The following is a 16557-nucleotide window of genomic DNA, read 5'->3' on the forward strand; positions in this document are numbered from 1 at the left end:
TCATCCTCTCTCCTGGGCTTAGATTTAACTGGGGAGGCAGAGGAGGGTGATCGGGGTGGAGAGTACTCACAGTCAGCCAGATTAGGAAAGCCTGGGCGCTGTGGTCCGCCGCCGTCAGCATGAAGGGAGAGCTGAGTTGCAGTGCTGTGTGAGGTGCCGGCGCCATCTTGTCCTCGGCTCGCTCCGGCCAGGGGGAAGAAATCCGTCAGCTCTTGAGGCATATTAAGTTGTTTTCTCCTCTTCAGCATTGTGCCTGGTCGTTCTGTGAACAGTGGTGAGGATAGTCGGGTGTTTTATGTCCCGTGTACTGCACTGTGGAGCCGCTATTAGCCATGGGTTGTGCGGAGCAGAGGATTCAGGCAGCCATCAGGGGTGTAGGCAAGCCACGCCCCCCCTCGTGTCCGTGTCACTCAAGCATTACCTGAATGAGGACCTTCCTCCTCTGCCGTGAAGATGACAGAAGGACCTGGTGCATCATGTGACCACACATTTAGATAAGCAACTAGCCATGCAATTAATTAGGGTGGTGGTTGTAGCTAGAGTTCAGCTTTAATTGCTCATTTAATTGAATGCCAATCAAAGCTCCTCTCATTAAATAAAATGGTTACCTTACAGTCCTGTTCACACGTTGCGTTTGCTTTTCTTCAAAGTTGACCCCCCCCAAGTTGCGTCAAAGCGTCTCCAAAGCCTCCATAGAAGTCTATGACAACACTCGCTTACAGCACCTGAAGCTTTTGAGAGGCTTTTTATTCAGCTTTAGCTTTGCTATGTTTTGGAGGTATTGCAGGTATGAGATCTCCCAGGATGCACTGGGAACCCAAGAGAACCAGAAAAATGTCATCAGCAGACACTTCTGGTTCATGTGTATATAATGTGGGAGGGTCTGGTGCAGACGTCACATCTGGTGTGCAGCGTGGAGCCAGCAGGAAGGTGAGCGGTGTCCGGACTAGAGCGAAAAAACTAGCAGGCGGCACACGTGGTGCAACATGGGGTATGCTATAGCGGAAGCTGAACAGGGACCGGAGAGAGAGGACCGAGCAGCAGGGGGATCAGCAGAGCTGGGGGACCGGAGCAGGACAAACTAGCAGATGTGATGAGCAGCATTGGAGTAATATAGCGCAGTGGTTCCCAACCCTGTCCTCAAGTACACCCAACAGGCCATGTTTGCAGGTTTTCCTTTATCTTGCACAGGGGCTTTAAATCAGAGTCAATGGCTTGGTATTTTGGACAGCTATTTTAGAAATTTCCAAAACATGGCCTGTTGGGGGTACTTGAGGACAGGGTTGAGAACCACTGATATAGCGGGAGGTGAGTGATGACCAGATAGAGATGAGGATCAGCAGAGCTGAGAATTACTACTCAGTGGTCGAACAGCAGAGCTGGGGGTTACTACTGAGTGAGGGATCAGCAGAGCTGGGGGTTACTACTAAGCTGGGGATCAGCAGAGCTGGGGGTTACTACTGAGTGGAGGATCAGCAGAGCTGGGAGTTACTACTGAATGGAGGGATCGGCAGAGCTGGGAGTTACTAATGAGTGGAGGATCGGCAAAGCTGGGAGTTACTACTGAGTGGAGGATCGGCAGAGCTGGCAGTTACTACTGAGTGGAGGATCAGCAGAGCTGGGAGTTACTACTGAGTGGAGGATCGGCAGAGCTGGGAGATACTACTGAGTGGGGGGATTAGCAGAGCTGGGGGTTACTACTGAGTGGAGGATCAGCAGAGCTTGGAGTTACTACTGAGTGAGGAATCAGCACAGCTGGGGGTTACTACTAAGCTGGGGAACAGCAGAGCTGGGGGTTACTACTGAGTGGAGGGATCGGCAGAGCTGGGAGTTACTACTGAGTGGAGGATCAGCAGAGCTGGGAGTTACTACTGAGTGGAGGATCAGCAGAGCTGGGAGTTACTACTGAGTGGAGGATCAGCAGAGCTGGGGGTTACTACTGAGTGGAGGATCAGCAGAGCTGGGGGTTACTACTGAGTGGAGGATCAGCAGAGCTGGGAGTTACTACTGAGTGGGGGGATTAGCAGAGCTGGGGTTTGCTACTGAGTCGGGGATCAGCAGAGCTGGGAGTATTACTGAGTGGAGGATTAGCAGAGCTGGGGGTACTTACTGAGTGGAGGATTAGCAGAGCTGGGGGTTACTACTGAGTGGGGGATCAGCAGAGCTGGGGGCTACTACTGAGTGGGGGATCAGCAGAGCTGGGGGCTACTACTGAGTGGGGGATCAGCAGAGCTGGGGGTTACTACTGAGTGGGGGGATCTGCAGAGTTGGGGGTACTACAGAGAAGGGAATCCGCTGAACGAGAGTATCAATATGCTGGAGATCTGCTGAACAGAGGGTACTACTGGGCCCCTTTAACACAAATAGAAAATCAACAATCACAGAGCATTTGCCAAGCTTCAATAAAGCTTCAATAAAGCATGTTGAAGCGGTAGGCACTTTAATGTCTGTTAAAATCGAAGCAAAGCGTAAATGAGCCCTTCAAAATCCTTATCCTTGGTCGGTGACAACCAGGGAACTCCATTTTTCAGGAGTCAGCAGTTTACATATTTGCTCAGTACAGGAATCCTAAAAAAAACCTGGAGCAAATGAAAGCACAGCAGCGGTATGTAGCACCCAATCAGATTCCTACTTTTCCTATCCAATTACAAGAGAGCTGCAATTTGTTTGGTTGCTTTAGGCAGCAGACACTTTCCGCCATCACAGGAAGACATAGCGTGAACCACAAGGACCCTTACCCCCTGGAAGAAGGTGAACATGATGTTTCTGGGCAGTGACTGCGTGTCGTTGACTTTATGGAGAGCTTCCGCCGCAGCCAGCTGGGTGACCAGTGCCGAGACGGTGCTCTCTGCCGCCGGCGCCAGGTTCCAAAAGAACGAACGGCCATCCAACTGTTAACAATAATAAAGATAACTAAAAAAAAATCAAAAAGACACAGACAGCAAAGTTACTATAAGTGACGCTTCTTGACTCACCCTGGCAGCGGACACCACCACCTGCTCCTCCGGCAGCAACGTTAAGGAAGTGTTGATGGGCTTTATGGCACTCCAGACATTGTAACCGGCAAGCGAGTCACACACAGCTTCTGAAGGACAGAGGGGATAGTCAATACACACAACCCAACCAGGAAGGCCACAATGTTCTCAAAGTGGAACTAAACTCTAAGGCAGGGGTGTCAAACTCAGTTTCATTGCGGGCCGCATCAGTATTGGGGTGGCCCTCAAAGGGCTGGTTGTAACCGTTAGACTACATGTCCAGAGCACCCTTACATCAGATGTTAGGAGCCCCCACCATCAGATGTCAAGAGCCACCCAACCTCCCTTACATTTCCTTGTGCTGCTGCTGCTGGGAAGAAGCTGGGGGCATTGCTGGGAAGCAGAAAGTACAGGCTCTGGAGGATGACCAGAGGAGGGCCATATGAAATGGCCTGGAGAGCCGTGTTCGGCCCGCGGGCCTTGTGTTTTACTTAGGTGCTCTAAGGTGTGCCCAAAAAAGTTAGACAGGGTTTAAAGGACAAGTCACTAGTATTGTCTGTGGTCTGCCTGCAGTCTACTGGTGACTTGTCCTGTCTACCTTTTTTGGGCACACCTTAGATTAGTCTTTACCTCATTACTGACCTACCATGCTCTGTGTCTCTTTGTGGAAGCGGCCATCTTGTTAAAAGCAGGGCTTTGCGTCTTCACGTCAGAGCCTCTGACAAAGAGCATAATGAGCAACACAGTGACATCACTAAATCTCACTCCAATTTTCCTGAGATTAGCCATCAGAGGCAGCAGTGCCTTAGATCTTGCACTGGGGATATACAGCAGAGGTTGTAGGTATAGAAGTCCCCATCCCAGGGACGCAACACGTAAGGGCGGAGCCTATTGGAGCGACGTCAACACGCTGCTCAGGAGTAGCCAATACACAGCGGAAGCGATAGCGGTGTACTAGCGGTTAGTACATACTAGCACATTATGGGACACTTACCTGCAAACGAAGCCCTCAATGTCCCCGCTGGTGGCCGCATCCATCTTCGCCCCTCTTCCTTCCGGGGGGCCGCAGACTCCGGCTCTGTGACTGGCCGGAGTCACGAGGGAGCCGTCAGTCACGGCACTTGCTAGTGAAGATACGTCACGGAAGCCCTTTTCTTCACAGCGCACTACAAGGTAAATATCTCCTAAACGGCGCATGTATTAGGAGATATTTATAGTACCTATTCGTAAAGCCTTATTATAGGCTTACCTATAACTACAAGTTGCACAGAGAGGTTTACAGCCACTTTAATGCATTCTATATGTGTAGCAGCCGCCCCAGCACCCCCCTAATTACTTACCTGAGCCCCCATCTCTCTCCAGCAATGTCCACGAATGCCTAAGCCCTCCAGGACGCTCCTCCTGATTGGCTGAGACACAGCGGCGCGCATTGGCTCAGGCGGATGTCAATCAAAATCAGTTAGCCAATCAGGGGAGAGAGCGGGAGGGGCCGGATCGGGGCTCCGTATCTGAATGGACGCACGGAGCTCTGACTGGGCTCCAGTTCCCCCCATAGGAAGCTGCTGGCTGAGGGGGCACTCGATAGGAGGGAGGGGCCAGGAGCAGCGAAGAGGGACCCCGAGAAGGGGAGGATCTGGGCTGCTCCGTGCAAAACCAACTGCAACAGGAGGAGGTTGTCAGGGCTGGGCTCAGCCCTTCCTTCTCTGAGCTGGCCGCTCAGCTGTTGGCCAATTGCCAGCTCCCATCTCACTCCACAGGTACTCAGCTGTTGATGATATCCTGCTCGTCAGCCCTGCCTACTTAAGCCGTCCAGTCCAGAGGATCTCTGCCTTCGCCTTGGTCAACATCACAGAAACTATCTCCTGCGATCCTGATCAAGACCTGCTTTGCCGACATCCCTTCTGGCTCCAGATCCCGCTTGCTGTTCCACTACATTGATCCCTGACTTCTGACTTGGCTGACTATCCATTCCAGTTACTGAACTTTGGCTATGTTTTGACTACGTTTGTTCTTTTTACTTTTATTATTAAACAAGTGTGATTTTACTGTACTTCTGTCTCGGCCTGATTTCATGATTTTTGACAGAGGTAAGTATAACATGTATGTTATTTAAAAAAAAAAAAGCATTTACAATCACTTTAAATGTGTGCCTAACAAGTATTAATATGTGTATTAAGTGCTGCTTTTTTTTTTTTACTAAAAATCTCTTTGTTCCTTCTCCCAAGAAACAACGAGATCATTCCTTCTGTACAGAGCCCTGTGTTGATTGTCAACACAGGGCTCTGGGCTGTGATTGGACACAGCTGACTCAGCAGGTCCGGCCGTGAATCATTGGCTGGGACCTGCTGACAAAATACCACTCTGTCTAATCACGGCGTGAGCCAGCGGCGGCACGCATGCGCTGTACCCGGAAGAGGCCAGCAACGTATAGTTATATCATATCTCTTTGTTCCTTCTCCCAATAAACAACAAGATCATTCCTTCTGTACAAAGCCCTGTGTTGATTGTCAACACAGGGCTCTGGGCTGTGATTGGACACAGCTGACTCAGCAGGTCCGGCTGACAAAATCCCACTCTGTCTAAGCACGGCGTGCGGCGGCAGCACGCATGCGCTGTGCCGTGATTAGACAGAGTGGGATTTTGTCAGCAGGTCCCAGTCAACGATTCACGGCCAGACCTTTCTACAATATCCCACTCTGTCTAATCACGGCACGAGGCGGCGGCACGCATGCGCATGCGCTGTGATTAGACCGAGTGGGATTTTGTCAGCAGGTCCCAGCCAACGATTCACTACCAGACCTGACTACAATATCCCACTCTGTCTAATCACGGCGCGAGGCGGCGGCACGCATGCGCTGTGATTAGACAGAGTGGGATTTTGTCAGCAGGTCCCAGCCAACGATTCACGGCCGGACCTGCTGACAAAATCCCACTCTGTCTAATCACGGCATGCGGCGGCGCGCATGCGCTGTACCCGGAAGAGGCCAGCAACATATAGGTAACGTCGCTGTGCCTGTCCGCAGTACATTGCAGGCGGGCGCTCCTGAAGCGGTCAAAAGTGAGATTTCAGAAGGAGGGAAAAGCCACAAAACATGACACCAGCCTGACCCAACAGCACCTCCCGACCCACTCACCAGGATTTATACTGAATGACGTCTGGATGGAGTTGCGCCTCATGCAGGTGACAGAACTGGTAACAGCGTGCATGTGGGCGGAGAGCTGCATGGCGCAGAGCGGGTAGCGCGGCACGCTGTCGTTCCCGGGTACGTTGTGATCCCTGTAACACTGCACAGGAAAGACAGAGAGCAGTTAGTGACTTGACTTTTTTTTTTTCTCCAACGCAGTTTGGTCACAGACACGCCCCTCCATTCGGCTCATCGAGGCGGCTCACCTGTTTAATGACCTCCGTCTCGTTTTCATTCTCAAGGAGGAAGACAGGAAATCTGAAATCCTGGTAGGAGAAGCCGGTGCCCAGGGGGTTCCATACGCTTCCGTTGCAGTGTGCGTACTGCGAGCCGTGCTCGTTGGTGTAAAGACCTGTCAATCAAGAGCAGAGCGGAGCGCGGTTCAACTGCCGTTACATTAAAACTGGTGGAGGCCTTACAAATGAGTTCAACGCGAACCACTACTTTACCCTGAATGGGCAGGCGATTATCTTTCTTTAACCACTCACGGACCAGCCGCCGTCGTTATACGTCGGTATTTCGATGTAAAATACCGGGGTTATGGCAGCACATAGCTGCCATAGCCCCGGTATTTCCTTTAACAGCGGGCGGTCCTCTTTCAGATAAAAGTGGTCTCTGCGGTGGATTCGCCGCGAGATCACTTTTATCGGCGGTGGGAGAGGTGCCCCCCTCCCGTCGCGCTCTGGTCGTCTACGCCGCTTACTGGAGCCATCGGTAGCGGCGGAGATGATCAGATGCTGCCCCCTCAGTAGCATGGAGCCAAGTGAGGGAAAGATGGCTCCCACACTGCTCCATAACATTGGATAATGAAAGCGTCAAACGTCACTTCTGCCCAATGGTCTTAAAGGGAATTTTTTTTTTTTTAAAGACATTTATTTTATTTTTTTTTATTGCATTTAAGTGTTAAATGTGAGATCTGAGGTCTTGTTGACACCAGATCTCATATCTAAGAGGTCCTGTCATGCTTAACCACTTCCCGACCAGCGCACGCCGATATACGTCGGCAGAATGGCACGGACAGGCAAATGGGCGTACAGGTACGTCCCTTTAAATTTGCCGCCGTGCCATCGCGTGCGCGCCGGTCGGGACCTCCGTGAGTCGGATCGCGGGTCCCGCGGACTCGATCGCCGCAGGGATATCCGCGATCGTCTCACGGGGAGGAAGAACGGGGAGATGCTGATGTAAACAAGCATCTCTCCGTTCTGCCTAGTGCCAGTGTCACTGATCTCTGCTCCCTGTCATCGGAGCAGAGATCAGTGACTTGTCACACACAGCCACGCCCCCCCACAGTTAGAAACACGCCCCTAGGACACACTTAACCCCTACACTACCACTTAGTGGTTAACCCCTTCACTGCCAGTGTCATTTACACAGGAATCAGTGCATTTGTATAGCACTGATTTTTGTATAAATGACAATGGTCCCAAAAATGTGTCAAAATTGTCCGATGTGTCCGCCATAATCTCGCAGTCACGATAAAAATCGCTGATTGTCGCCATTACTAGTAAAAAAAAAAAAAATTATTAATAAAAATGCCATAAATCTATGCCCTATTTTGTAAACGCTATAACTTTTGCGCAAACCAATCAATAATCGCTTACTGCTTTTTTTTTTAACAAAAATATGTAGAAGAATACATATTGGCCTAAACTGAGGAAAAAAAAAGTTTTTATACATTTTTGGGGGATATTTATTATAGCAAAATGTAAAAAAAATAATGCGTTTTTTTCAAAATTGTCGCTCTATTTTTGTTTATAGTGCAAAAAATAAAAACCGCAGGGGTGATCAAATACCACCAAAAGGAAGCTCTATTTGTGCTTGTAAGACCGCTGCGCAAATACGGTGTGACAGAAAGTATACAGAAAGAACGACCGCCATTTTATTCTCTAGGGTGTCTGAAAAAAAAAGATAGATAGATAGAGATATTATATATATATATATATATATATATATATATATATATATATATATATATATTTATTATATTTTTATATAATATTTTAACTTGCAAACAACAAGTTTGAAAAATAGGCCTGGTCCTTAAGTGGTTAAAAGAGGAGTATGGGATTTTGCATTTTTAGAATCATACTTACCTAGGTGGATGCTGCATCAGTCCCCCGCAGGCTCTAAGGCTGAGAACTGAGCGATCAAACACTGCTGATCGCTCGGTTCTCAGAGACCCCTAAGCAGAGAGAGGGGAACCGACGCACAGTTACGTCGGTTCGCCCAGGGGGGCCAACCTGCCACAGTACAACTGCGGTGGCTGGTCGGGAAGGGGTTAAAAGTAGAAGTCCACCCAAACATTAAAATCCCTGCATCTACAGACATCCACAATCCAACACTAACCCATCTAACACTGTAAAGAAGTGGATGTCTGGGCACTAATAGGCTACACTGATGAGCTCTGATAGGCGGCGGCACTGATCGACACTGGTAGGCGTCAATGATAGGTGACACTGATGAGGAGGCACTGATTGGCAGCACCGGTGGGCACTGTTGTGACTGCACTGATAATCAGTGCTGATGTCCCTTTAACAAAAGCCGGTTCAGCGTGAGCAAAGAAAAGCTGATAAGCGGCCTGTGTTTACATCTTAATCAGCTGCCATTGGACACAGCCGATCACGTGGTAAAGGGCTGCTGTGATTGGTCCTTTACCCCGATCTGTGATCAGCTGAGTCTGAAGGACTAGGCGCAGGGGGGCGGGATCACAGGAATCCATGTACCGCCCTCCCGGTAAATTAAGCCCGCGCTGTAGCCGTCTTTCGGCTATAGGGCGGATAGGAAGGGGTTAATACTGTAGCCTTACCAAAGCCATCATTGGGGCACTGTACATCCAAAGAGAAGCCTTCCGGAGGGGGCTTGGCGTAGGTGACTGCTATCCCAGACACACGAGTGCTGCCCTTCAGTTTCTGGAGCGTTTCCCTGCAGAGAAAAAAAAAAAATTTTTACAGCATAAACAGATGTCAGAAACAGGAAATTATAGGATAATAAAAGTCTCCGGTAATTATAAATGGTTTAGCTAGTTATAAAAAGTGTGTATGTCTACTTAGTTTATCAGGTCTTACTTGTTAAATAAGTTGCCATCGAGCAGCACCATGTAGGGTGGCGTGGGGCCGGTCTCTAGTACCCAAGGCAGATCTTCTTCCTTCTCCACCACGTGGATAACTCCCGTGTCACCATTCCTGGAAGCTGAAAACACAAGAAAACTTCACAGAGCCAGGCCAACAAATGACATCACCAACGAAGAGCTTACATGAGATTGTTAGTGTTTGGGTCAACATCTACTTGGCAGGGCGGACACGTAGTGTCATTTTCAGTGGCACCTGCTGGATCAGAACATTGCAGGCGCTCAGCATCAGAGTGGTCTTCCAGAGGACCCCTCCATGATGTTTCAGAGAGGGCACCCAGGTATTACTGAGGTTGAGGTGCTGGCCCACCTCCCAGTAGAAGTGTAGGCCTAGCTGTGGTTGTCTATATGTGAAGCACCTGCCTACCTTCCTTCTCCAGCTGGTGAAATCGTTGCAGATATAAATGTGCAACCCTTACATTTATGAAGGTTCTAAAATTGGGGTGATCTGAGGGGTGAAGGTCCAGGAACTGGAGTGATCTGAGATGTGATTGTCCAGGAATTGGCATAATCTGAGGGGTGAAGGTGCAGAAATTGGGATGATCTGAGGGGTGAAGGTCCAGGAGTTGGGATGATCTGAGGAGTGAAAGTGCAGGAATTGGAGTGATCTGAGGGGTAAAGGTGCAGGAATTGGGATGATCTTAGGGGTGAAGGTCCAGAAATTGGGATGAAATGAGGGGTGAAGGAATTGGGATGATCTGAGGGGTGAAGGTCCAGGAATTGGGATGATCTGAGGGGTGAAGGTCCAGGAATTGGGATGATCTGAGGGGTGAAGGAATTGGGATGATCTGAGGGGTGAAGGAATTGGGATGATCTGAGGGGTGAAGGAATTGGGATGATCTGAGGGGTGAAGGTGCAGGAATTGGGGTGATCTGAGGGGTGAAGTTCCAGGAATTGGGATGATCTGAGGGGTGAAGGAATTGGGATGATCTGAGGGGTGAAGGAATTGGGATGATCTGAGGGGTGAAGGAATTGGGATGATCTGAGGAGTGAAGGTGCAGGAATTGGGATGATCTGAGGAGTGAAGGCGCAGGAATTGGGATGATCTGAGGGGTGAAGGCGCAGGAATTGGGATGATCTGAGGGGTGAAGGTGCAGGAATTGGGATGATCTGAGGAGTGAAGGTGCAGGAATTGGGATGATCTGAGGAGTGAAGGTGCAGGAATTGGGATGATCTGAGGAGTGAAGGTGCAGGAATTGGGATGATCTGAGGAGTGAAGGTCCAGGAATTGGGATGATCTGAAGGGTGAAGGAATTGGGATGATCTGAGGGGTGAAGGAATTGGGATGATCTGAGGGGTGAAGGAATTGGGATGATCTGAGGGGTGAAGGAATTGGGATGATCTGAGGGGTGAAGGTCCAGGAGTTGGACTGATCTGAGGAGTGAAGGTCCAAGAACTGGGATGATCTGAGGGGTGAAGCTCCAGGAACTGGGATGATCTGAGGGGTGAAGCTCCAGGAATTGGGAAGATCTGAGGGGTGAAGCTCCAGGAATTGGGATGATCTGAGGGGTGAAGCTCCAGGAATTGGGATGATCTGAGGGGTGAAGCTCCAGGAATTGGCATGATCTGAGGGGTGAAGCTCCAGGAATTGGGATGATCTGAGGGGTGAAGCTCCAGGAATTGGGGTGATCTGAAGTAAGAGATACAATGTAACAATTCTAGAGAATGCTAGAGGGAACTAGCAACCATTGGTTACATTTACTTCCTAATTCCCTCCAGCATCCTCTAGAATTGTTGCAGGGAGGGGGGGTATGAGGGGGTCTTACACTGGCAGCCGATCTGATGAGTGGCGTTGAGAAGTCGGACACACGGAGCCGTACTGTTCAGTGGGATATAGATCTTCCTCTCCACAGAATTCCCCTGACACAGACCTGAGAGATACAATACAATCGTTATTCAATCATTTTTAAATATACCTCCACCCCCCCAATTCCCAGCCCAATAATAAACACTGATCACATGACGGGTATAAATAATAAACACTGATCACATGACCGGTATGAATAATAAACACTGATCACATGACGGGTATAAATAATAAACACTGATCACATGACCGGTATAAAGAAATAAATAAATGATGACGATGAAGCAATGGAAGGACTCCTCTTTTGTAAATTCTGGTCACATGACCTGTATATATAATAATAATAATAAATGACCTGTATATATATATTATAATAATAAATGACCTGTATATATATATATATATTATAATAATAGAGGAATGGAGGGACTCCTCTGTGAACAGCAGAGAGCCCCGGGACTCCTCTTTTTAAACTCTGGTCACATGATGAGTATATATAATAATATTATTAGAGGAATGGGGGGAGATCACACAGGGGGTCACACAGGGCCCCCCCCCCCCCTCAGGGAAGTCTCAGTTCTCAGGCTGCAGGCAGGGAATTCATCACGTGACTCCGCCCTCCTCCAGGCTGTGATGGAATCAGAGATCACATGACCCGGGGACCGATCCGCTCATCCCCATCCCCTTCACCTCCCGGTAGACTCGCTCACCAGTCAGCAGCACCAGAGAGAACCCCAGGAAGACACCGGCCGCCGCCATCATCATCATCAGCCGCTCCACTTCCGCCCTGCCAGGAGGCCCATCGCGGCCTTCTTCCGCCAGCACTCGGCTCCACTTCCGCCAGGTCTCCGGGCCGGGTTAGTGGGCGGACCCGGACGCGCTGGCTGTGTGTGTGGGCGGAGTCGGTGCGGCGCTAGTCCGCGCATGCTCGCGTTTGGGTCCAACGCGGCACTTCCGGGACGGTGTTGGGGTGACGTGTGACGGGCGGCCGGAGAGATGCTGACCAAGTTCGAGACCAAGTCTGCCCGGGTGAAGGGTAAGAGGGACCCCCCTGGGGGGGGGGGGGGATAATACATTGTTGGAGGGGGGGGGGCATTCTGGGCCTACACAGGCTGAATGGGGGGAGGGGGGGTAAATGTCTGCTGGGCCCCTGAGGAACCTCAAGGCCCAGCCTAACCTCCCCCCATTCCCTGTCATTGTGGGACTTGTAGTTCCTCAGGAGGGTTGTAGTCCAGGAATGACCCTTTCCCTGTACAGGCCTCATCCTGGGGGGGCGCAGCCAATCACAGCGATCGGAAATTCCCATCGTTCGTTCGTTTTTAAGGGATAACGACAACCGCGCAACTTTTCTGCTTTTTATATTTACGTTGTTTTTTGTTTTTGCTTAAAAAAAAAAAGAGAAATCAGCGCCAGCTGCACCCTCTCATCTTACTATAGAGTTACACTGTACAGTCCAAGTGATCACTGGGGGGAGGAGACTGAGGAAATGTTCCTCCCACCTGCAGCAGACGGATGACGTCAAGTCGTTCTTTCCTAGACTGGAGATCAGAGGGGCGGGGGGGAGGGGTGCATGTTTAAAAAAATAAAATAAAAAAAATCCCCCAAATATCCCGCCCCACCCTTCAGAACCCTCTGCACATGATGGGGGGCAGGTCTTCATTGGCCGATGTAGCCGTGTGACCGTACTGACCAATGAAAAAAGCTCCTCTTTCTTCTTGTACCCCATGCTATAAGAAGCAGCCTCACTTCTCATTGTTCGGCGCAGTCACATGGCTACACTGACCAATGCGTGTCGTCACTGCAAGTGTTTATGATGGATCCTCGCTCTGGGACTGTGTATTGGGGGTGTGTGGTGCATCACGGGGGGCGGGGCGGCTATGTGCACCTCATAGTGCAGGGAGTTCACCTTTCATTTACCATGAGAAGGTCACGCTATTTATTTGATTGCCAGCCTTGAAATAAGGGCAACTGACAGTATAGGAGCCTCGTGGCGGGCGTCCTCACCGAGCAGCCATTATTACATGGAAGTCAGGGGGGGGGACGTCATCACGTTGGTGCCTCACGGGGGGGAGACGTCATTGCGTTGGCGCCTCACAGGGGGGGGACGTCATTGCGTTGGCGCCTCACAGGGGGGGGGGCGTCATTGCCTTGGTGCCTCACAGGGGGGGACGTCATTGTGTTGGCGCCTCACAGGGGGGGACGTCATTGTGTTGGCGCCTCACAGGGGGGGACGTCATTGTGTTGGCGCCTCACAGGGGGGGATGTCATTGTGTTGGCACCTTACAGGGGGGGACGTCATTGCGTTGGCTCCTCACAGGGGGGGACGTCATTGCGTTGGCTCCTCACAGGGGGGGACGTCGTTGCGTTGGCGCCTCACAGGGGGGGACGTCATTGCGTTGGCTCCTCACAGGGGGGGACGTCATTGCGTTGGCTCCTCACAGGGGGGGACGTCGTTGCATTGGCTCCTCACAGGGGGGGACGTCATTGCATTGGCTCCTCACAGGGGGGGACGTCATTGCATTGGCTCCTCACAGGGGGGGACGTCATTGCATTGGCTCCTCACAGGGGGGGACGTCATTGCATTGGCTCCTCACAGGGGGGGACGTCATTGCATTGGCTCCTCACAGGGGGGGACGTCATTGCATTGGCTCCTCACAGGGGGGGACGTCATTGCATTGGCTCCTCACAGGGGGGGACGTCATTGCATTGGCTCCTCACAGGGGGGGACGTCATTGCATTGGCTCCTCACAGGGGGGGACGTCATTGCATTGGCTCCTCACAGGGGGGGACGTCATTGCCTTGGCGCCTCACAGGGGGGGACGTCATTGCGTTGGCGCCTCACAGGGGGGGACGTCATTGCGTTGGCGCCTCACAGGGGGGGGACGTCATTGCGTTGGCTCCTCACAGGGGGGGGGACGTCATTGCGTTGGCTCCTCACAGGGGGGGGGACGTCATTGCGTTGGCGCCTCACGGGGGGGGACGTCATTGCGTTGGCGCCTCACAGGGGGGTGGACATCTTGTGAATAATCTTTAGAAGAGGCTTCCTTCTGGGACGACAGCCATGCAGACCAATTTGATGCAGAGTGCAGCGTATGGTCTGAACACTGACAGGCTGACCCCCCACCCCTTCAACCTCTGCAGCAATGCTGGCAGCACTCATACGTCTATTTCCCAAAGACAACCTCTGGATATGACGCTGAGCATGTGTACTCAACTTCTTTGGTGGACCATGACGAGGCCTGTTCTGAGTGGAACCTGTCCTGTTATACTGCTGTATGGTCTTGGCCATCGTGCTGCAGTTCAGTTTCAGGGTCTTGGCAATCTTCTTATAGCCTAGGCCATCTTTATGTAGAGCAACAATTCTTTATTTTCAGATCCTCAGAGAGTTCTTTGCCATGAGGTGCCATGTTGAACTTCCAGTGACCAGTATGAGAGAGTGAGAGTGATAACACCAAATTTAACACACCTGCTCCCCATTCACACCTGAGATCTTGTACCACTAACAAGTCACAGGACACCGGGGGAGGGAAAATGGCTAATTGGGCCCAATTTGGACATTTTCACTTAGGGGTGTACTCACTTTTGTTGCCAGCGGTTTAGACATTAATGGCTGTGTGTTAAGTTATTTTGAGGGGACAGCAAATTTACACTGTTATACAAGCTGTACACTCACTACTTTACATTGTAGACAAGTGTCATTTCTTCAGTGTTGTCACATGAAAAGATAGAATAAAATATTTACAAAAATGTGAGGGGTGTACTTACTTTTGTGTATAATGCATAAGGACATTATTATGTGTAACAGTTACGGTAAGCCATGATGGTCTCTGCCAGCGTGGGACTCGGTGGACAGATGTATGTGAAAAGAAAACTGGTTAATGAGATCTAGAAATCCTCTCTCCCGGGTGAGTCTATCGCAGCCCTCCCGGGGGGGAGAGACGGGGACGTCATCACATAGTTGCCTCACAAGTGGGTGGCTGGCGTGGGAGGCCGTCACAAGACGAAACTAAATGTTCTTGTGGGTCACCCAAATGTTGCACTCGTAATGTGATGGTGGAGGCGGCTGTCTAAAGGCCGCTCTGTACACAGCGAATCAGCCGCCAAACGTGGCTATTTATTCAGTTCTGTTCATAAACGGCACCACCGGACCACCATTGATAGATGGACCACGATATGAAAGGGGTTCCTTGTTTAGCTCCCTGGGGTTAGACAAAAACGAATGCTGATGGAGGTTTTTTTTTTTTATTTCTGTATATTATGACCTGTCAGGAATGTGAACATGCAGAGTTAGTGACAGGTCCTCTTTTTTAAATGTTTTGCTCTTTCTTCCTTTCTCTGTCAGGCCTGAGCTTCCACCCTAAGCGGCCATGGGTCCTCACCAGCCTGCACAACGGTGTCATCCAGCTGTGGGATTACCGCATGTGTACCCTCATAGACAAGTTCGATGAACACGATGGTAAGAAACCCTTTATCCCGTATTCTGCCAGAGGGGCCGTCCATCAAAGGAAGGGTCAGCAACCCCCTGAGGTTTACAGGGGGGGGGGGGTAGAGGGGGTTTTTTGGGGGGTGGAATGGTGGGGGGAGTGGAGGTAAGAGGGAAGGAGGAGGAGGGTATGGTGGTAGAAAGGGGGGGGGGGGGGGGCCAATAGGCAGGAAAGAGTAGGGGGGTTGAGGGGAAAAGGGGAGAGTAGGCAGGAGAGAGGTGTGGTAGAGGAAAAGGAGGAGGGAAGGCGGGGGTAGAGGGGGGAAAGGGGGGTGGTGGTAGAGAATTGAATTGGGGTGGGGGGATAGGTGGGAAGGGGGGGATAGGCGGGAGAGATGGAAGGAAGTAGGGGTGGGAGGGGAAAGGGGAGGTGGGGGGGGGGGTAGGCAGGATAGAGGTGGGTTGGGGGGGAAAGGGGGGGGAGTAGAAGGGGTTGTGAAAAGGAGGGGGGGGAAGAGTTGCGCTTAGGATCTTAACTGAGCACGGTGGGTAGCATTCCTAATTCCAAGTAAAATAACATAGTAATTACATTAAAAAAAAAACCTTACTGATGAAAGAATGTTAAAGTGATATTAAAGGCTTAAATGTTTTATTAAAAAAAATAACAAACAGGGAGTTGCCACCTGCAAGTTTTGATATCGGGATGATGCCAGGTGCAGGCATCATCCCGGTATAACCACTTCAACGTACAGATGCTCTGGGCTGGGGGGGGGCACTCGGACATGCTCGCTCTCAAGCCCTGCTCTGTGTGTCTATAAGATACCCAGAACAGGACTTGCGACCCCCCCCCCCCCCCCTTGCTGTCTCCCCACTGGCTGTGATTGACAGCAGCGCGAGCCATTAGCTCCCAGGACAGGTAAGTCTACTTATTTAAAGTCAGCAGCTACAGTGTTTGTAGCTGCTGACTTTAAAATGTTTTTTTAGCTGCCCTGCTTTGAGGACACAAGCAGATGTGACAGTTTGCATTTCCAGCATTCCAG

At 50.8% G+C, this 16557-nt stretch overlaps 2 protein-coding genes across 5 annotated transcripts in view; one reads left to right on the forward strand and one right to left on the reverse strand.

Annotated features, from left to right (window-relative positions):
* The window catches only part of NCSTN (nicastrin), a 35900-nt gene extending 23943 nt beyond the window's left edge, over positions 1-11957 (reverse strand). The window contains exons 1-8 of one of the 2 annotated variants that reach the window (XM_073609540.1): positions 11805-11957; positions 11054-11158; positions 9226-9349; positions 8967-9082; positions 6367-6512; positions 6110-6260; positions 2976-3082; positions 2739-2891 (exon numbers count right to left, since the gene is read on the reverse strand). In XM_073609540.1, coding sequence (XP_073465641.1) covers positions 2739-2891; positions 2976-3082; positions 6110-6260; positions 6367-6512; positions 8967-9082; positions 9226-9349; positions 11054-11158; positions 11805-11862 — 960 coding nt within the window. In that variant the 5' untranslated portion in view covers positions 11863-11957. Of the gene's footprint in view, positions 1-2738; positions 2892-2975; positions 3086-6109; positions 6261-6366; positions 6513-8966; positions 9083-9225; positions 9350-11053; positions 11159-11804 lie in introns of both variants that reach the window. The other variant, XM_073609539.1, reaches the window with a different exon arrangement.
* A 16-nt stretch (positions 11958-11973) lies between these two features.
* COPA (COPI coat complex subunit alpha) overlaps positions 11974-16557 on the forward strand; it is a 58031-nt gene continuing 53447 nt past the window's right edge. For 2 of the 3 annotated variants that reach the window (XM_073609536.1, XM_073609537.1), the window contains exons 1-2: positions 11974-12130; positions 15437-15550. In XM_073609536.1, the coding sequence (XP_073465637.1) occupies positions 12091-12130; positions 15437-15550 (154 nt within the window). In that variant the 5' untranslated portion in view covers positions 11974-12090. The remainder of the gene's footprint in view (positions 12131-15436; positions 15551-16557) is intronic. The other variant, XM_073609538.1, reaches the window with a different exon arrangement.

Source organism: Aquarana catesbeiana, linkage group LG13 (genome assembly GCF_042186555.1).
Source record: "Aquarana catesbeiana isolate 2022-GZ linkage group LG13, ASM4218655v1, whole genome shotgun sequence".
Classification (NCBI taxonomy): Eukaryota; Metazoa; Chordata; class Amphibia; order Anura; family Ranidae; genus Aquarana; species Aquarana catesbeiana.